Source organism: Hylobates moloch, unplaced genomic scaffold, assembly GCF_009828535.3.
Source record: "Hylobates moloch isolate HMO894 unplaced genomic scaffold, HMol_V3 SCAFFOLD_17, whole genome shotgun sequence".
Taxonomy (NCBI): Eukaryota; Metazoa; Chordata; class Mammalia; order Primates; family Hylobatidae; genus Hylobates; species Hylobates moloch.
Window position 1 is genome coordinate 43,976,102 of NW_026652292.1, and position 22,708 is coordinate 43,998,809.

Below are 22,708 nucleotides of genomic sequence, written 5' to 3' on the forward strand. Positions count from 1 at the left end.
TTCTGTCCTTCCTTTGTTCCTTCCCATCATTTGGACATCTGACTGTTTACCCTGATCAAACCCATCCATTCACTTCTATTCTTAATAGAAGTTCTGGGAAACTGGAAGGGAACAAGTTAGAAGCTAAAGCTATTGGTGCAAATAAAGCTTTGGATTGCCTGTGGATTTTGAATATCTCTTCCATTCCTGACCCCCTCAACGGCATGGATAATTCAGTATCTGAATATATGAATAGCCACGAATGACTGATAAAGACAAATCTCTTGATGATGCAGTTCAAGGAGCAGCTTGCTACAGTTTCCGTTTCTGCTGGTGTGCTGTTCCTCAGCCCCACAGGCTTGCAGCCTTCTCATCAGCTGCTGTCCCTTTCAGTGGGGTAGGGGGATGAGGCAGTGATCACAGACACCTGGCTATGGCTTGCAGCAGAGTTACACAACTGCACACACAAAATGGCAGAGAAAAAGCAAGAGCTAAAAAGATTCTGGTTTGGGCCCAAATCACTAGTCATTTCACTTCATGAAGAAAAGCAAATACCTTATAAGCTTACATTATTTACAATGCTCAGATTTTTTGAACATCCACCCAGAGCTGAGGACCACCACACAACAGGGAACAGTTCAATGAACTATGTACAGAATTTACAAGGAAGTTTACATAATAGTCTGCATTCCATTAACAAATTTACCTTTATGTTCACTGCTTGCTTTCAGGAAACATATATTTGTTTGTTTTTCTGTCCCCCTCATCCCAGTAATGCTGATTGTACCACCATGAACAAATGCTTGTACATTCCTTTTTTCTCCCTCCTGGGATAGATGATTTACTTTGTTTAGGAAAGAAAATGGTGACACATCACCCTTTGGTAATATACTATTCAAAATTGTCCATATAAGAAATCTTGGAGATTATTTCCTTCTAGAAGTATTATAAATATATCTTTTTTTGTTTAACTTGGCAAATTATAATTGAATTCTTTCTTAATATTTATTAAATAGTCATTGATTTTAGAAAGATGGAATTTAGCCAACATTTCTATGTATTGTACATAATGCTTTTTAAGGAACGCCTATCTTTGGACCCTTAAACCAAAGTTTATTCTCTGAACCACATTTTTTTCTTTTTGCATTTTGAAGACCCTTCATTGATTGTAATGCACGATAAAGATGGCACGTATGAAAACACGTATCATTCAGTTGGCAGAATTACCAACCAATCTGCTGTTTCTATTTGGCAATGTAGAAAACAGAGGCAATAATCCTGGATAATTCAAGCCCAAAATATATCTTGACCTGGATCTTTGCCTCACAAAGCTGGTAAGTGTAATGCACATGTCATCCCTAATATTTTAAGCCAAGGAACATGATTGGAAGGAATGAATATGCAGTCATCACTGTCCAGTGAAAGATGGAATTTCCACTGGGCTTACACAGGTGAAGTCTATGACACAGTTTATGTCACAGTTTCTGAACTGTAAACATGGGGTTACTTGGACATGACTTGGACATCAGAGAGTGAGTCTGTGTAACTTTCAGCCTCTTCCTCAACTTAACTAATGCAGGGGATTATGGCTATTTTCATGGCAAAAAGAAAACAACCCAATAATGGTTGAACAATAATCCATCATGTAATAATCTGAATCTTTCAAGAATGGGGCAAGTTTTGAGGGCACTTAAGAATGTCCAGCAACATTTATGTTTTATGTACATGATTTTGGGCAAGACAAGGCAGACAGCCAGAGAGAAGGAAGTTTTTTGTTTTGTTTTTTTCTATTCACTGTTCAGCCTGAAAGGGGAGGACTTGGCTGGGAGTGGGGCCAAGGAGTGAAGAATTTGACCCAGAGGTGTCCAGAAAGAAGTGGGGACAGAGGTCTTTAACCGTAAATATAGCAGCTTCTCCATTCTTCTGGCTGCCATTGCCTCTAAAATCAACTATTTACCAGGATTTGCATAATGCTGGCTGTGGCCCATCTACTGCCCAGGTGGGCATATGGTGACACCATTTTGTGCCTGATGGGTAGATTCAGGCTTAATAAGTTTACATTTTACAAAGGTTAAGATATGAATTCAAAATGTTCTCTTTTTTTCTCAGAAGATGCTTTACATCTAAAACTACAGCATCAAAATCGTTAGATTTTTAAAGGCAAGATAAAAATATAATAATAAAATACAAATATTCTCAATCTTTCCCAAGAAGAATAATCTAAATAGATAAATAAAAATAAATTGTTTGTTAAGGAACATAGATTACAGATACTTCCTTTCTGATATAGCATTTCATTCTTAAAATCTTTTAAAAGAGCTTTGACGCCCAGAATGATTCATTTTTATTAGGTATCGGCCAACAATTTTCCTTCCTGTGTTTAAAATAAATGTCTGCACAGTGGTTCCTTTGTGGTCATTACGGAATATTAACCTTACAATCACCGACATGGCCACATGCCACTCTATTTGGCCGTTTTATGATGGCCAAGCATCTCAGCCTGCCAAGGGACTGAAGAGTTTCAAAATGGATGACTTCATGCCCTAAGGTTGGGGATTTCCTTGACTAGGAAAGTGTGATAATACGACTAAAAATCTAAATAAAAATGTGGTCCCTATCATGAAACCATTGAGATCATTTTTTCCAGTTAAAGCAGAGTTTTTGTATATATATTATCTTCAGCCTTAATTATTCATTTGTTTTAAGGTTCCCTTTTCCTCTTGCTTTCTAAAAGAATATCTTGTAACTTTCTCCCCTTCAGCTCATCAGTAAAAATTCAGCATCATCTGTCCAGTGAAGTCTGTAGTTTCCAGAAGCTGATGCTATTGTAAACATGGACCCCATCACCGTCTTAGGGGAAAAGCTAGATCATTAAGCCAGGCCATCGTCCCTATTATTGCCTCAACCCTTATTTCACATTCATGGGTCAGGTCCCAAACCTCCAGCATCACTGTTTGGTTAGCTTACAGTTTCATTCAGTCTTGCAAATGAACATACAGAATTCTTAGATACTAAGGTTGAAAAATAAAATGACAAGGTTTCAATGACATAACATGGGAAGAATCTCAACTGTAGCTGGTTGGACATGTTTAGAATTGTGTTGGGCTACTGAAGAATGCCCCTTCTATGAGAAACATGACCAAGAGTAATCCACAAGCAGAGATAAGGCAGAGGAGCAATAACAGTGATTAATGAGTGTAGACAGGGTCTGTTTTTTAGGGACTGGTGCACATGTTGGAAGCTCCGCTGCTTTTGTCATTGCTCTTGTTTTTATCTGTAGTTCTGCTATTTTCAAGATTTTCTTTAAAATGGAATTCTGGTCCTGAAGGGGAATGACACCAACATGGGTGTTTGTGTATTTTCCAAAGCATTCATTCCAGTCTGGAATGCAGAGCTCAGAGAGCAGAGCCATCAAGTGCCAGCTGAGGCCTGTGTGACTAGCCTGTCACCATTAGATACTGCTCTCTAGAAGGCAAAGAAATATATACTATTTGATTTAAGATTTGGCAGTTCAGATAACTGCCCAGGCACCCTTTTCACAGCACATAAATCTTGCCTTCCTAATGGCAAGGGCAATATTTTTTTCAAGCAAAAATTGCTCACCATCCCCTTCCTCCCACACTCTCTGGAGGAGGTACTATGGAACTGGGGTGGCATGGCTTCCTGGCACAGCATCAGGGGGTTCCAGACTGATGAGATGAATTCAGAGCTGTACGTTTGAAATGGCCAGTTAGAAAAATGGTCATTGCCTCCCAAGCTCCTTATTCTCAAGAAAAAAAGAAAAATGTTCTCAATGGCTACCAGGTCGACCAGGTTGGATTTCAATGTTAATTTAAAATTTGCTGGAAAGTCTGAGAAAGAAGCATGTTTCAGAATATCCAGCTTAATGGTGCAGTGAAGATGGCAGGTTGGGATTGTGTATCCTTGACCAGCGCTTGTCTTTCCTTCCCTCTTCTTCTGTGGAGCTGTGGAATCCTTTTACAATGGACATGGGAGAACTTAAGGATGGAGGGGACTCTTCCTTCCCTTTCTAAGCTCCTTTTTCTTTTGCCTTCTTCCTGGAAATCTGTAACTTGTCAATGGCTTTGTTTTTTTCTTCTGAGATCCTGGAAATTTTTTTTTTTTAATGTTGTTGGTTTTTTTTTTTTTTTGGCAGCATAAGATTGTTACAGTTTACCAGGAAGCAGTGCAGGCGGACAGCAAGCTCCTCTCTTCATTTTCCCCAAAAAATAAATCAGTGAAATCCAGGGCAACTAGAAAAGACTGCTAAAGATCTACCTATCTAACTTCTTTCTTTGTGTTTGTTTGTAAACATGGCAATTAATAGAGCTCTTAAAGAGCTGATAACCTGGACCACGGTAGACTGGAAAAAAGAATTTTTTTTGTTTCGTCTTTTTGAAGTAAACATGGTGCAGTAATAAAACTGATATGCAAGACCTAAAACCAATTGGATGGCTGAATCTCTTACCTCGAGAAACAGCAGTGTCGCTGTTGGGGACCTGTAAGGTTAAAAAACAATAGAAGAGGAAAGTAGTCTAAATGGAACCATTAGAACAGACCTCAGTGTACATAGTAAAGCCAATAAACGACATTAAAAAGAGAAAAGGTGATGGGGAAAAACATTCGGGACCACTTGTCTATGGAATTCACATCAGTCAAGTCAGGGATCTTGACTTTGAGCTGGGAGGCACGCCTGCGGATGCGCCCCTTGCTGGGTACCCCGTGCCGGTCCAGGGCGCGCCCGTAGGCCTCGCGGCTGCTGAGGGGCTTGCGGTACTGGATGCTGGCGCTGTCATACGAGTACATGGTGGCCTTGGGGTCGCTCACGCTCGTGAGCACTTCCGAGCCACTCGTCTCATTCCGGATTTCCAGGGTGCTGAGGAGAATGTTACCGTGGGCGTCGACCTGATGGCAAAAAGAACAGGCTCGGACACAAGTTGCAGGACCTTTGCCTGTTTTCATTAACCTGTTACTAGTGATACCCCATAAGGCTCATTAAACATTGTCTTCCTAAGCATCTGGCTTGATGTGCCTCCCGGATGTCTATCTATCTATCTATCTATCTATCTATCTATCTATCTATCTATCATCATCCATCCATCCAGCTGGCCATGCATCTATCTACCTTATCTGTCTGCCTGTCTGTCTGTCTGTCTGTCTGTCTATCTATCTATCCATCCATCCAACCATCCATCCATCTGGCCATGCATCTATCTACCTCTATCTATCTATCTATCTATCTATCTATCTATCTATCTATCTATCTATATCTATCTATCTATCTATCTATCTATCTATCTATCTATCTATCTATCTGTCATCATCCATCCACCTTGCTAGCTTTCTAGCTATCATCTGTCTCCACTCACAGAACACTAGTGTGTGTGTGTGTGTGTGTGTGTGTGTGTGTGTGTGGTATTTCTTCTTGTTATAAAAGTGGTACCTGGAAACAAAGCTAGTAACACAAAATAAAAAGTAAAAATTCATAATCTCACCTTCAGAGTCCATCATTAACAACTCGCTTGGCTTCCAGTCTTTTCTCTATTCATATATAGTTACAAACGCAGGTTCATTCATATATTTTGCCTTGCAACCTGCTTTTCTCAGTTAATAATACAGCCTGGGCATCTTTCCTTGTTAATAAATATTCCTCTGTGACACGCTTTATTAATAGCTTACATGAATAAACCATAATTGAATTAATCTGTTGTTAGATGTTAAGGTTTGTTTTACTTTGTAGTATTATAGACAACTCTGGAAGGAATATTTTATAGTTAAATCTTTGTGCATATTCATAATTATTTCCTCAGGCAAAATTGACAGATATGATTAATGGGTCAGAGGATTCGCCTGGCTATCCTTTGACTTTTGTTCCTCTACTGTTGTTCACTGATGCTTCTTGCAGTTCTGGTGATACCTATCTCAGGTTTCCTGGTTCTTCTCTAAGCTATGCCCACACACTCTTTTGGAACTACAGAAAATGTGAGCACAGTTTGGCTCAGAATGTGGCCTTGTTTAACTTCAAGCTGATATACTTTGCACACTGATTTACCTGGAAGGGACATGGCTCATACGTGAAAATGAGCTTGAAGTGCTTCCAAGGCCAGTAGAGGGAGCTGTGCTAACATGTGTATTAGCATAATGCCTGACTTACAGTAAGGGTTCTATAAATGCTTTTGAATGAGATTAATCCTAGTAAACACTTAACACACTAGATATAGGTAAGGAGGCAAAAGAGCCTGGTGAAGAAGAGATGGAGAAAAACATAGGCGGCAAATACAAACAAGAGAGAAAGAAAAGAAAGGGACAGAGGATAGATAGCACATGATGGTGCAACTGTAGTACAGTTTAAAGAACTAAGATTTATTGTGTTTCCACCATGAGCCTAGCATATATATTACTTGTTTAATACAGCAACCCTATTTTAAAAGGCCATGCCATCCCCGTTTTATAGATAAGGCAACTGAGATTTAGAACGGTTAACAATCTGGCTCGTTTACTCAGCTGGTAAGTGCTTGCCCTGATATTAGAACCTATGTGTATCTGATTCAAAGCTCAAGCACTTTCTACTTGGAGGACCACATCACAGTCCCTGGCCTTTGTTACACTTTGTTTCCATAGGAAACTCAGTGATGCATTTGTTAACTTTAAGATTTGAGTTGGTTGGAGAGAGAAATGGTGACTGACTCTGGTTTCTGTCATCTCTCTCTCCTTTTTTATCTATCATTGTTTCCCTCTGTGAAGCATTTTGCTTCAGTGTAATTGGGCTACCCACATGTCCTGACCGTATACATCTATTGGTGACTTTATTCAGGGAGTTATTATTATTATTTTGTTGTTGTTGTTAATAACTACAATTTATTGAATTCTACTGTGTAATTTATCTCAGTATTTCAGTATTTCAGTAATTGAATCTCACTGATTTACCTTGGTTATAATAACAATAAGACATATATGTTATCCTAATTCAGCAGACAGGGAAACCAAGGCTCAAAGAAGTTAAGTAAATTAAACAATAAGATTAAACAACAAGTACTAAATTTGGGATTAAAACACAGGATATTCTTTGTCTCAAATATTATTTTCTCTCCTCTTTGTATGTTAATCAAATCCACCTGTTTTGGCCAAGGCTCAATTTAAATCCTGCTTTCTTTGTGTACCTTTGTACTTTGCCTGCCCATAGTCACCTCCAAAACTTTCTCCCAACATTTATTGAGTGCTTACTGTGTGAGAGATAAAGTGTTAGGTGTCAAGGATATACGCAGCACAACTAGCATCCTTACCATCAAAAACCCTTATCACTGACTTTTACAACAGAATTTACAAACTCAGCCACCTACAGGGACCAAGAAGCATGGCTGAGTAGAGCCAGGTGAAAGTAAGTAATTGAGTGAAGCTAGGAAATGGTGATGCCTATGGGGCCTCAGAGAGCAGATGTCTAAGGAGGGGACTGCAGCTCAGCTCCAGTTGACAACTACACTGAATGGACTAGACTCTAGTGTTGCCAGATCACCCCCTTTACCAGAAAACCTGAACATATTGATTTTTATTTTGTCTTTCCTTAAAGTTGGCTCAATAGTGTAAAAACGATCTTCAGGTCAGATGAAACATATCTGTGTCCAGATCTGACTTTTGCTTAGCCAGTTAGGGACCTCTTTTTGTTTTCCATTCACATATCCTTTAGCATATATTACTTTGTGTTGATGTTGATTTTTAGGTTTCAGTCCTATTTTCCCAACCAGAGCTATTCAGGTGCTCAGGAGATAGATAATGAGGGCCTGGACTAGGACAAGGTAGCAGAAAGAAAAGGAAAACTACACTAAAGAGGAACTTTTGAAAAATGTTTAAAATAGAAATGAAATTGATTTGGCAACTGATTAGATTTGTAGCATAAGGAAGGGAAGGTGATCTGGAAACTGTCAGCCTGTTAGGCTGAAAGGATTATATTGTCATCAGTGAAATGGGGTGTCTGGTGTGTGTTGCATGTATAGGGTGGAAAAAAAGAGTTTGTTGTTTTGGTTGAATTTGTGACATACGTTAGGCATCCTTGTGGTGGTGTCCAGCAAATAATGTATATGTGGTGATGACTGGAATAATGTTGGGGCTGAGATTATTTTAGGAGTGAGAGGCAGCTATGGGGTCAGTGAAAGAGACACAGAGAGACTATAGAGGTAGAGAACAAATAACATCATGCTATGAAGAGAAACTCAAGGAGGGAGAAGGGTATCCAGAAGGAGAGAATGGTCAATAGTGTTTCAGAGAGAACAGGGGAATGAAGAAGGCTCATAGATTTATCAATAAGGCCATTTGCGGTCTTAGAATAAGAGCTGAAGTAGAACCTGGATTACAAGGGGTTAAAGACTGAATTGGTAGCAAGGAAGAGAAGGGAGTTTGTATGGACCCCCCTTTTCAAAAGTTTGCAGGCCAAAGGAAGAAAAGAAATAAAAGCATTAGCTCACACATATCGGGATAGGGTGTCCAGTGAAGCTGGAAGAGACACAGTAGACAGGAAAAGGAGAAGGATTGAGAAAGGTAAATTCTATGGGAGTGAGTGAGGAAGTCAAAGATATGGAAGGACAACAGGCTACCTTCAGAAATGGGAATTTTACACATGGAGATATGGGAGGTAGAATAGTTCTGAGCAATAGGAACATGTGCTAATGTTTGCTTGAGACTTGAGACCAGGTGATGTTGAAGGTCATTGGGAATAATAAGCCAGATGCAGTCTGTCTCTACTGTATGTCTATAATTGAAAAAGTCACGTACATGAAAGTTGACATTACTAAGGATGGTAGGGTTGAAGTGATGAGGACCAAAACGCTTGAATTCTTTAAAGGAGGGAGAAGTACGTTAGAAGATAAGGACTGGAACACATGATTTTGTTAGGTACTTTGGAATAGCCAAGATAATCACAAAATATAAATTTTGTCCATAAGAGATCATTACCTCCTTAGAGATATAAGAGTGAAGAATAATACTGGGAGTGACAAGTTTTCAATCAAACTCTAGATGGCATAATATAAATCATGATTAGGGATTCATCGAAGTGAGAAATCACTGGGGGTCACAGAAGCCTTCTTGTAACAGTGGGCCTTGCATTGAGTTTTAAAGGATGGGTAGAGGACAGAACAAAAATTGAGAGTTGAAAACTGTTATTATTCTAGTTTTATTATCTACTCAGAAATGGACTTGGATTTGCATTTCTCTGATGGCCAGTGATGATGAGCATTTTTTCATGTGTTTTTTGGCTGCATAAATGTCTTCGTTTGAGAAGTTCACACCAGTTAGAATGTGTGATCATTAAAAAGTCAGGGAACAACAGGTGCTGGAGGGGATGTGGAGAAATAGGAACACTTTTACACTGTTGGTGGGACTGTAAACTAGTTCAACCATTGTGGAAGTCAGTGTGACAATTCCTCACGGATTTAGAACTAGAAATACCATTTGACCCAGCCATCCCATTACTGGGTATATACCCAAAAAACCATGCTGCTATAAAGACACATGCACACATATGTTTATTGCAGCACTATTCACAATAGCAAAGAGTTGGAACCAACCCAAATGTCCAACAATGATAGACTGGATTAAGAAAATGTGGCACATATACACCATGAAATACTATGCAGCCATAAAAAATGATGAGTTCATGTCCTTTGTAGGGACATGGATGAAGCTGGAAACCATCATTCTTAGCAAACTATCGCAAGGACAAAAAACCAAACACCACATGTTCTCACTCATAGGTGGGAATTGAACAATGAGAACACATGGACACGGGAAGGGGAGCATCACACACCGGGGCCTGTTATGGGTTGGGGGGAGCGGGGAGAGATAGCATTAGGAGATATACCTAATGTTAAATGACGAGTTAATGGGTGCAGCACACCAACATGGCACATGTATACATATGTAACAAACCTGCACATTGTGCACATGTACCCTAAAACTTACAATATAATAAAAATAAAAAAGAATAAAAAAAAACAAGTGGACTTGGATAAGTCTGGGTCTCAGTTCCCTTATCTATAAATGGAAGGTTTTCATTAGGTAATCTCAAGGGTTGGCTTCCAATCTTTGACAGTTTTTGATTGTGAAGAACATTCCAGGTGGAGGACAGAGCATTCTGAAAAAATGCTTGTAAAATGGAACCACCTGATCTGCACTCTATGCATCATTAAGTTACATTGTTATGAATCTCTCTAAGTAAAAAAAAAGTTGCTAGAATTTAGAATCGGCTAGTGAAGCATACAGATGCTCCTAATTAAACAGAAGTCAGAGTTAACAAGGTACATTTTATTAAGCTATTTTGGTTAACCTTGGTGCAGATTCAAATGTGCCTAAAACTTGCAGGAGGTTTACCAGTTTGTGCAAATCCCTCAATATTCTCTGTCATTGAGCTAGAAATCATAGCATTAAGTGGTTTGACATTTAAGATAATGGATCTAGTTCTGCAACTATCCATGAAAGCTGATTTCATTACTATAGAGATATATCAACATTACCATGTTCTTTTTCAGGAAAAATTTTAAAGTAGCTATATAACAATTCTTGCCCACTTCCATTTTCTTTCTTATCCAGTGTAGGACTTGTCCTAAAGGCTGATGTTAACAGACTGTGTGTGTGTGTGTGTGTGTGTGTGTGTGTGTGTGTACATGCTCATGCATTTCTTCTACAGTGTGATATTTCACCCTCACCCCCCAGCTTTCTGCTGTTGGGTAAGGTATCTGTGTGGTAGCCATACCACTGCTGACATCCACAAGTTTCTTGTTGGCTCTGCTGTAACCCGTTCCCCTTGGAGAAGAGTGGCTTTCCCTTTGCCTCAACCATATCAGGGCATCTAAGGTATTCTTATATCTGAAGCTGACACAGCTTTCCAAAAATAATATCCATGGAGAAAGGGCTATTGTTTTTTCATATCATCAGAGGGAGCAAGAAGTCATGTTGTACATTGCCTCAACATCTGCAGTGGCCAAATGTTGCCTAATTAATAAAGAAATATAAAAAATATCAATATCTGAATTGAGCACAATCCAGATTGAAGATTTTTAAACCTTGAGGCAGAAGGAAGTGAGGCAAATTAAAATTGTTAACATACTGGATTTCTAAGGCAGGTATAGACCAGCAGATTTTTTTTCAAAAGCTGCTCATGTTGAAAGAACTATTCCATGGGACAATTATTCCTCACTCCTCACAGTGCCCTCAAGTATGAGAATTCCCACTCCAAGTCCCAGGAGAGAATGTAAGGGAGGAACATGTACAGCTTCTTTTCTCCTTCTCCCCTCTCACTGCTCCCCACTGACCTATGTGGTAGGTATATTTAGAAGAAAGAAGCAGGCTTTCTAGGCTCTGTGCCTTCTGGAGTTTTCTGTCTCTGATCTGCTTACGGAGAGGGTGCAATGCAGATAGGAATCTGCATGTTGAACCCTCCTGTGCTTTTGGGTAAAGTCTGCAGTTGTTCATCAGTTCCAGTGACTGGGGAGGTAAGTCTGTTTCTGATTAGAAGGAATGACTGCAGTATGTTAATCATATATTCCTCAAACCAACATAATGGATTCTCTTTTTTAAAGTTTAAAGTGTCATTGAACCTAAATTTAGAGAAAATGAATGTAATTATTAATAAGGCTTCAGGAGGGCCAATCGAGAAACGCTTCCTCTTCCACTTCAGACAGATGACCAGTAAAGGGGAGCGGAAAATGTGGCTTGGTTCTGCAGCCCCAAGGGCTTGGCAATATTTCACTCTCACTCCACTCGTTAGACAGGCATATTTCCTGGCTGCAAAAGGTAATTTTAGGTGGATCATGGATAATCATTTAAAATGTTAATAGTAGTTCATGTATTCACTCACTCATTTATTCAGTCAATGTTTACTGAGTGCCTACTATGCCTCAGGCACTGTTCCAGACATTGATGAAGACATCGGCCCCTCCATAAGCAATAGAACATCATGGCCCTCATTTTATAAGTTCAGAGATCTTAACAAATAAAGCCTCTTGATGTTACAGTCTCCTCTACAAACACTGGAACCCTGACCCCCTATGGATTCTAAATGTTTTACTGGACAAATACTTTGACCTCTTTCAAATGCAGGTTATCAGTGCCCTTTCCAACAGCCTCTTTGAAGTTTGCTGTCTTGCAACACGATGTCCACCTTCTTCTTGCCTGCCGAGCCTTTCTCTCATCTCCTTCCTGAAGGTCATGACACCCAGCCTTCAGGCCTGCTGATCACAAACAAGTCTTAGAGGGGCTCACATATAAAGAAAGGCCCTGGAATTTTACTTCATAAAGACCTGAGATGGCAGGGACAATCCAGCTTCTGGCTGGTGAACACTTTCCTTCCTTCCTCCAGTGCACTGCTTATAAACCACGTTATCTTGTTTTAAATTCTAATTCTGATGACACAACAGTGCTGGGAAGATGGTGGTGAGCAAAACAGACAAAGTTCTTGAAATACTGGTGCTCACGTTGTTATGGAGGAAAATGGTCAATACCATCCCTCCTAAAATCAGTTTTTAAAAAATCAGGTAACATTATGAAGAAAACAAAACAGCTGTATATATTTTTTAATGTATTTAGGAAAGTATGACCAGTTTGTGATTTTGTGCACATTTTTCTTAACATTATATTCACGCTCACATTTCATTATGACAAGGGAAAAATCTAAAGTAATTCACATTTCCTTATTTCTGGACCTTACTACAGAAGAACCCAAAGGATAGTGCTGCATGGATGTTTAGAGGCATCTAAATCTCAAAATGGCCAGAGCAGAACTCTTGATCTTCTCTCTTCCCATCCAACTTGTTCCTTCCACTGAGCATCCCATTAGAATGTTACGCCAAGGGGGCAGGGATTTTGTATTATTCACAACTGTTTCCCCGAAGCCAAGAAAAGTACTTGGCATATAGAAGCATTCAATAAATATCTTTGAAATGAATGAATGGGGATAAATACATTGGGTATAGTGGTTAATTTTGTGTGTCAACTTGGTCGGCTGTGGTTTCCAGTTGCTAGGTCAAACACTAGTTTAGATGTTGCTGAGAAGGTATTTTGTAGATGTGATTGGCATTTACAATTACTGTAAGTAAAGGAGATTACCCTCGATAATGTGGGTGGGCCTCATGCTATTGATTGAAAGCATTGAGAGCAAAAACTGAGGTTTCTAGGAAAAGAAGAAATTCTGTCCCCACACTGTACCGTAGAAACGTTGGCCAAGTTTCCAGCATGCCCTGCAGATTTCAAGCTAAAGATTACGACATCAACTCTCATCTGAGTTTCCAGCCTCAACCTGCCTGACAGATTTTGGACTTGCCAGCTTCCACAATTGCAAGAAATGACTCCTTAAAATAAATCTCTTATTATATGTATGTTGGTTCTGTTTCTATTGGTTCTGTTTCTCTGAAGAGCCCTGACTGATACAAAAGGCATGCCAAAAATCATAGGGTGATTCTCAAATGACTAAAGTCCAGAGAACACTGATGTGATGGCTGTACTATTTCTTTCCTTAACAGAAATCTGAAGCGAATGTGCAGATTTATTTTCTGGCTTGGGTTAAGCCTTTCTTCCACCCCTTCCATCTCACTCACTCTCTCCTCTCTGCCCCAACATCCTCAATGAGTGCCTTAGGCTGTGAAAAATGTTGCCACTCACTGAATTGAACTGCTCTGGATATTTTCAATGTATAAATATAGCTGAACTCATTTTAGAGTAATTGGAATAAAATATAATCTTGTTTTCAGTGGCGGTTTTAAAGCCCTGTCGAGGAATACCTCTGGGCTCGATCTACTTTGCAAACAGTGAGTTATTTCCTTCTTGCTAGCCAATTCAATTAGATTCATATTTACTGAGTGGTTCTGAAGCACAGAGCAGGAAACCAAGTGAAGTGGAGCTGGCTACAGAATGAGCTAATTCACTGTCCTCAAGAAGCCTACGTTCTACTTAATGAAGCCAACCAGTGTGAACGGCTGCCTTCCCTTGCAGAGAACACACAGTTGCAACAGCCCAGCCTTCATCTTCCCACCCATCTCATAGAATATACCGTATTTGCTGTTGCTGTCAGTCATTTGCTCTCACCAGGGCTGCCAAACCCTGATCTCTTAGCCTGGAATTCCTGAAACCTTTTCTGGGGGGAGGAGATGGGAGGTTCTGCTGATGCCTTGCATGTCTCTTTGCATGTCCTGAAAGCTTGCGGCAGAAGTGGAAACTTTATTATAATCATTTTGAGAAGGAACAGAAGATTAAGTGCAAATGTACATAAATCTAAGACAAATAAATTATATTATTCAGGAAATACAAAAGGAAAAAACAAAAATAATGCTGTTTCCAGTTGCTAGGTCAAACACTAGTTTAGATGTTGCTGAGAAGGTATTTTGTAGATGTGATTGGCATTTACAGTTACTGTAAGTAAAGGAGATTACACTCGATAATGTGGGTGGGCCTCATGCTATTGATTGAAAGCATTGAGAGCAAAAACTGGCAATTTTACAGAACAGTACTCAGGTAGATACATTTATCCTGGATTCCTTTCTTTTCCTTATTTCTCCCATTCTGTGTTTTAGTAGGTCCAAGTTGCTGTACTTTTAAATAGATCCTGATTCTGTTGACTTTCTTTTTTTTTTTTTTAAATTTTTTTGAGCACATAGCAGGTATATTCCATGTCTTGTTCTTTCCACCATCACCTCTTGCATCTTAAGTGATCTTCCTCTTTCCAGAAATGTTGCCCTGTGGTCCCTTCTCTACATAGAAGCTGGAATGATCCTTTAACAATGTAAAACAGGGCGACAGAGTGAGACTCCGTCTCAAAGAAAATAAAAGTGCAAAACAGGCTGGGCACAGTGGCTCATGCAGGTAATCCCAGCAATTTGGGAGGCTGAGGTGGGCTGATCACCTGAGGTCAGGAGTTCTAAACCAGCCTGGCCAACATGGCGAAACCCCATCTCTACTAAAAATACAAAAATTAGCCGGGTGTGGTGGCGGGCGCCTGTAGTCCCAGCTACTCAGGGAGGCTGAGGCATGAGAATCGTTTGAACCTGGGAGGCAGAGGTTGCAGTGAGCCAAGATTGCGCCACTGCACTCCAACCTAGGCGACAGAGGGAGACTCTGTCTCAAAAAAAAATAAAAGTAAAACAAATGATGTCTATTTATATCTTTTGTTTACTCTGTTTATATCTTCTAGTTACTTTTCAAGACATAGAATGAATTCCAAATTTCTTATTCTAGTCAAAAAAGCACCATATGGTTTGGTTCCTGTGGGTACCTCAGCGCTCATTTCCTACCAGGCTGCTCTTTGAGCACTGCTCCAGCCACACTGGCCTTATTTTGGCTGTCTCTTGATGCTCTTAAGTCTGCAGGGCATTTTCATCTGCTATGCTTCTCTTGTGCAATGCTGTTTCTTGCCCACATTGTTACCTGGCTAGCTTCTCATCATTTTCTTTACCATAATTATCATCATCTGCCATTATATCATGCGTTTATTCACATATTTGTCAATTACCTCAACTGGAATATAAGCTCCAGGAGGGCAGGTTCTTTTTTTGTTGTTCATCACTACTCAGTATGTCCTCCTTGCTTTTCCAGAACTGAGCCTAAGATACCTTTTGCTGAGCAAATGTCTGCAGAATGGGGAAATCTGAAACTTATACTTTGAGCCATCTCTCTGAACTCTGAGTTTCAATGGCCAAGGACACCTGCAGAGGTGGCTAGAATGTCTAGGATCTCCAGGGTTGTGGTTCTCAGACGTTGAGGTGTATCTGAGTGAATTGGGAAGCTTGCTAAAAACACCAGTTTGAGTTCATCTCATTTTAGATTAAGATCCTCCTAGTCTGTATTCCACCCGAACATTCCAAGAGTCCCAGTAGGTTGTAGTGGATACCTATTAGTTTGACCTGTCTGATTCCATTCTACCTTCCTCTGATGATAATGCCCTGATATTCTTTTGGTGCACGTGGTTGAAGTATGCCTAATTGCATCTTCTAGGTTCCAGGGACATGCATGTGATCTAGACCTAGGCATTTAGCATTTTCCATCTTCCTGGTGAGAATTGACTTCTGCATGAAAATATGACAAGTTTGTCCAAAAAGACTCAATCCTAGGCCTTTTTTTATTAGAACTATTGGGTATAAGAAATAATTTTGTGCTAGGGTAAAAGAGCTTTGCCACTATAAACTTGGAACTTTGGGACCACCATGAGGGAAGGGTCAAAACAAAGTCAATATAAAAGAAAGCAGAATTAAGAGATGAAGAGAGATACTTCTGACAAATTGTTTGGATACCTGGAACAGCACATGTGAAACTAGGACTATGCTTCGACCTTTCAGTTGTGTGGGCCAATAAATCCCGCTCCCTCCTCTTTTATTCTTAAACCAGTTAAGTAAAGTAGACTTCTTTCTTGTTCACCAAAAGAGTTCTAGATATCTGGACAGATAAAAAACAGAAAATAAGAGACAGAGATTCCTAAAAAGGAAAATTAGACTTCTGAAGATGGCAAATAGGATAGGATTAATTAAATCAAGGCTAGAGAACAAAAAGTGAACGAAGCCAGATTTGGGCAGGGGTTTGAGGAATAAAGAAGTTCATGAACTATCAACACAGGCTGTCAGTAGAAATTCTGGATGTTAGGTATAGATGGTGAAAGTTTCATCAAAGGCAGGGTGAGTTTTCCAGTTGGTCTGAAGGCCCAGGCTCAAAGGCTGACAGATATGGAGCTGTTTCAAGCTGGACCTAAAGACAGAGCTGTATACCTTCACAATGCCCACCTCCACCTGCACATTGCATCCTGGAATTAACCACAATACAGAGCTGATTCACATTTAGAAAGTTGTCTGAAAGTGTTTGGGTGACTCACCATGGAGAAAAGGAATGGGAGAGAAGAGGTCAGATCCCAATACTAATATCTGGTTCTAAGAGGAAAAAAAATCTATTTCTTGACTATTGGGGATACAACTGCAAATTTGGTATTGTGAAAAGAAATTAAATCTTGGGGCCCCAAAATCACTGAGCTAAAGGGAAAAGTCAAACTGGGAACTGTTAGGGTGCACCTGCCTCCCATTCTATTCAGTCAGCCCTCTGCTTACTGAGATAAATGTGTATCTGATTCCCTCCTTTGGAGAGGCTAATCAGAAACTCAAAAGAATGCAACCATTTGTCTCTTATCTACCTATGACCTGGAAGACCCTTCCCTGCTTCGAGTTGTCCCTCCTTTCCAGACCAAACCAATGTTCATCTTACATTGTTGATTGATGTCTCATGTCTCCCTAAAATGTATAAAGCCAAACTGTGCTCTGACCACCTTGGGCACATGTCGACGGGACCTCTTGAGGCTGTGTCATAGGCACACGTCCTCAACCTTGGCAAAATAAACTTTCTACATTACCTAAGACATGTCTCAGATACTGAGAGTTCACAGAATGAATCTTTGGCAGATTCCTCTGGTGTCCCCTGTGACACGGAATGACTGAATCAGTCTCTGCTCACAGACCACCCAAGCTACCATTTCAGCCATTTCATTTATTTGCAAATGGACAGGCATTGTGGCCAGAATATACAACTGAAAAAGTTCCAGATGAGTATAAAAGTGGCCCAGAGGTAGCTTACTTAAAGCTTAGTTGTACTGTGAAATCTATCTTTCAAAACTCTAAATACCATCTCTAGTTTCAAATGATGCCTGAGGGGCTTATGAATCTACAGTCTTTATCACCTTAGAGGTTGAAACTCTCCTAATGTCTGGATCTAGCATCTGCACTGAAATAAAAAGATGCTTCAGAGCAGCTGGAGGAAATATAAATCAAGACAAAGCAAGCACTCCTGAAGCTTCAGTACAAATACCCCTTGACCTGACTGCCCAGACAGAGCTATCGAAAGTAATGTGTAATAACTGAACAAGGCCACTCTATGCTCCAGCGAACCAAGGCAAATACTGAGGAAATCCGTCAAATGAAAATTGTCTGGGACCAGGGCACAGATGTCATTTAAATTTAACTGTTTACAAGCATCTAAAACTAGAGGATCATCCAACCATTATATTTAAAAAAATTAATAGTCTTTTTTATATTTTTGAGTTTAACTAGTGGGTAGCAATTTAAAATACCACACAGTTTGCATTATTAATGTAACTGCTGAAATGACACACTGAATACATGAAGTAAATACTTGCTTTGTTATTGACATATTATCTGTCTGGACTTTTGGTTTTAGAAGAGGATAAGAAAGTTAGGAATTACAAAACCTAAGCAGGTGCAGGGATGATTATAACTTGCATGAGATGGTTATGCTGTATTATTATCCCACCTAAATATGAAGAAGTTTATAAAATTGACACAGGAGATAGAAAGAAATGATTCAGACAGATAGTAAGGGTAACAGAGACCTCTGCGGAATTTCTGTTTTAACAAAAAACAACCCCCAAATCGTTTCTTTTCTAACAAAGAGCAGTCTGAAAAATCAAGCTGTAGACATAGATAAGCAAGTTGGAAGCTTTCACGGTGAGTGCTGGCAGCTGTGCCAGTAGAAAAGGGCTACCTGGAAGCCAGGTATGTTCAACATGAAGCCTCCATCTTCCCTTTCGTTTTTCACCCCAAGTACAGTACAGAGAAGCAGGCAACATGGCGCCAGCCAGGTACAGAACCCACTTGCATAATAAAAAATTAGAGTGGGGTGGCCAGCTTTTTCGCATGCTACGCAAATGGCACATCTAGCCTTAACCAGTTTTTTGAGCCTTATGCAAATGGCAGACCTGGTCTGACCAATCTTTCATGCTCTATGTAAATTAGACACTGCCTCCTCTTATTCATCTGTAAAACCCATTGCATTTCACCACAGACCAGAAGACCCGCTTGGGACCCCTCTCTCTGCAGGAGAGAGCGTTTCTCTTTCTTTCACCTATTAAACCTCTGCTCTTAACCTCACTCCTTGTGTGACTGCATCCTTGATTTCCTTGGCGTTGAGACAATAAACCTTGGGCATTACTCCCAGACCAACAGTGCCATTTCAAAATCTTAGCCATAATGCTCCTTTGAAGATTACATGTAATGCTATATGGCACTGTGATTCAAAAAGAATACCAGAGGTTGACATAAAGCATGCTTAAATTTTTTTTTTTGAAAATAAAAATGATAGGAACAGTAAGACAGTCTGGAGCAGAAGCTGAAGTGGAGTATAGTCTCTTTTTCTTATTTATTATGAATATGTAAGAGTTTTATAAAACATAATGTAACACTGAATGCTTTGTGTGGTTTCTAAAAACATCTTAATTGGAGAACAACTCTCCAGTATTAATTAATTAATTAATTCATTCATTCATTCAACAAGTACTTATTTGGTATCTACCTTTTAGCTACTGAGGAAAGAACAACGAATGTAATAGACCAGGGCTCTGGGGTGTATAATTGGGAAGCTGTAGCTTAATAAGAGAAACAGATGTTAAAAGATAATCATACAAATAAACATATACTCACTATCATAGAAGTCCTATTGTGGAAAAGCACAGGATCCCATGAGAACAATTAACAGAGATACCAAATAATAAATCAAGAGTGAGGGTGTCTATTAAGGCAACCCCAGAGTAGTAGCATTTATGGTAAGAACTGCTACAATTAAGAAATTGAGAGAAGCCCAATATGACCTTCAATTTTGCTAATCCTTTTTTCTGTTGTATACAATGTGATGTTAATTCATCTAATAAAAATTTTAATTCTGTGATTTCCATTGTTCCACTTTTATAGTTTCAACTATCTTCTGAAACTCCCCATTTCTTTATACACTGTATCAATTTTTCCTATTGACTTTATCTTAAACTTTTTATTTGGAAACTATTATAGATTCCCAGAAAGTTGTGAAGATAGCGCAGAGGGGCCGCATGTACCCCTCACCCAGATTCTCCAACTGATTACATCTTACATAACTATGATATAATATCAAAATCAGGAAAGTGACATTGACATAAAGTGTGTATAGTTCTGTGTAATTTTATTGCATATGTAGATTCATGTAACAAGCATTCCAATTAAGTTACAGAACTATTCCATTACTGCAATGATCTCCCTCACACTAGTTCTTTATAATCAGTCATACCCATCCCACATCCTTCCCCACTATCACTAACTCCTGGCAACCACTAATCTGTTCTCCATCTCTATAATTTTGTTATTTCAAGAGTGTTATATAAATGGAATAATACAGTATTATAACCTTTTAATACTGGCTTTTTTCACTCAACCTAATGCCCTTGAGAGACATCCAAGTTTTTGCATCTATCAATAGTTCATTTCTTTTTTATTGGATTAGTACTCCATAGTATGAATATACCACAGTTTGTTTAACCATTCATCTATTGTAGGATATTTTGGCCGTTTCCAGTTTTGGGCTATTTCTTATGAACTTTTAAATACATTAATTATAGTTATTTATATTAATTATCTTTTAGGCTAACACTTGAGACTTTTACTGCTCTGTTTCTGTTAACAAATGTTTTTCTCTTGATGATGATCACATTTTCCTGTTTCTTCTCATGTCTAGTAATTTTTTTACTATATATTAGATATTTTGAATGATGCACCATAGAGACTCTAAACTCTGCTATCTTCCGCAAAGAATGTTGAGTTCGGTTTGGTAGGCAGTTATATGACTAACATATCATCCAGAATATGTGGAGACTTGGTTTTATGTGTCAGTAGGGTGAGCCCAATTTAGATTTTCCCTTAACCCAAGGGAAATCCCTTATTCTTGTTACTTATCCTTTACTCTTAAGGTATAAGCCTCTTGAGATTTTTATGGAAAACCTAATGTGCTTACCACCCCCACACTCCCCAACGGGCTGGATTCAAACTCCAAACTCTGACTTTTATATGGTGGACAGCAACTAAAATCTCTCTTCATTTTTCTTTCCACCAGCTTCTAGCTATTTTTTCTTTCTGCGCTCCTTGGTATTTGTACATTTGTACATTTGTAGCTCAGGGATCAAGCTGGGGAAGTTTACACTCAGGTGTCGAGTTTCTGCTATGGCTCACTTCTGAAATTTCCAGGAACTCTGGAAGAATCAAACTCCATGATCTGACTCCTCAGGTCAATACAACTTCAGTTTCTGCTGAAGTTTTGCTGCCCCACATCCCTCAGCCTGGGACATGGCTTCAGGGGAAAAGCTGCATAAACATGGATTTCACACAGTGTGGTTCCTTTCTTTTGAAAGTTGATTCTCTTTTAGTTTTTGCTTGTTTTGTTACTCTCCCATGTCTTAAAGCAGATTTCTAAAAATGTGCTCACAGTTTATTATTTCTATCAATAAGAGGATTAGTCTGATACAAAGTACTCTGCCCTGTTTTAATATGATGTGTTTTTGAATTTTGTGAGAATTATGTCTATTTTTCTGTGGAAATCATTTGTGGAGTTGGTAGTCTAACTTTCCATGGATAAAAACATATTTTTAAAGAATCTCCTTTAAGCATTGTCTTCTGACGAGGAATTTCTCTATTCGTTCTCCTTTAATTCAAAATTTAAAAAGTCAATTTACCAGGAATAAAAGTTCACTGATTTGAGAGACAATGATTCTTACCACATTTAAGCCCAATGTTACTCAAACAGCCTGTTTATGAAATAAAGGTCAGTTAAATGGGAACATTTTACTTAGTTATTAGCCAGTCATGAAGTCCTCTGCAGGACTTATACATCTAGATCTGACATGACATAGGCTTTCCTCCTGCCTTTATTCAACCTTTATCATCCTAAAAAATTTCTCTGATATCCTAGTGTGGAATCAAAAGCTTAAAGTGTTTGCTTAAAGTTGTTTTGTAGTCTTTTTATTTTATCTGAATAAATTGATTCCAGTTTGCTTGACATTTCATTTTGATATGGACAGGAGACAGGAAAATACTGGAAAGAAGGGGGTAGTTCCCCAGTAAAGGCCCCACCCTGAAGCATGGAACCCCACAGCTCTAAATGGGAACAGGCATTTCCATTTTAGTGCCCAAATATTGCCTTTTGGCCCACCATGCCCCCCATCCTGTACCCATATAAACCCCGAACCCTGGGCTCCATGAGCAGAAGAGCAGAGGAGCAGAAGAGTGGCATAATAGAGAAGGAGAGAAGAGAAGGAGTGTCTGAATGTCAAGAGAAGTTTGGCTGGGGATGTTCAGAGAGATGGCCACGGGATGGCCAAACTCCTGGGGAAGATTATCTTCCCACTCCAACCCCTTTCCAGCTCCCCATTCATCTCACTGAGAGCCACCTCCATCCAGCAATAAGATCCTCCACATTTACCATCCTTCAACTTGTCCATGTGACCTGATTCTTCCTGGACTCCAGACAAGAACCTGGGTACCAAAAAGACACTGAGCTGGTTAACACTTAAGCTGTCTGCAGATGGCAGAGCTAAAGGAGCACTGTAACACACCTACTGGGGCTTTGGGAGTTGCAGGCACCCACCTCTAGATGCTACCACGGGGCCAGAGCCCAAAAGCGCTCGCCCCGGCTCCCACACCTGCCCGTCTGCATGCTCCCCTTCCCATAAGGTTTGAGTGCATGGCAGCCCAACAGATGAGCATATCAGGGAACTCTCCTGTTTCAATTTAATTACTCTCCCTAGAGAACATTGCTTTTTAGCAACTGAAGAGCCCTGCTTTCTTCATTATTCTTTCCTAAATTCTACTTATCTTTGAGTATCCATCTAGTTCATGTCTTCTGAATTTTCCCATGACTGAACCTATGCCACCTTTTTTGGGTAGGATTTTCCCTCATGACTTAT

The 22,708-nt window shown here is 39.5% G+C and overlaps 1 protein-coding gene across 5 annotated transcripts in view; it reads right to left on the reverse strand.

The window, feature by feature from the left end:
- Positions 1–3,562: 3,562 nt before the first annotated feature.
- The window catches only part of GABRB1 (gamma-aminobutyric acid type A receptor subunit beta1), a 439,350-nt gene continuing 420,204 nt past the window's right edge, over positions 3,563–22,708 (reverse strand). For 4 of the 5 annotated variants that reach the window (XM_058430096.1, XM_058430097.1, XM_032135434.2 and 1 more), the window contains one exon: positions 3,563–4,884. In XM_058430096.1, coding sequence (XP_058286079.1) covers positions 4,540–4,884 — 345 coding nt within the window. In that variant the 3' untranslated portion in view covers positions 3,563–4,539. Of the gene's footprint in view, positions 4,885–10,798; positions 12,198–22,708 lie in introns of those variants that run through there. The other variant, XM_058430098.1, reaches the window with a different exon arrangement.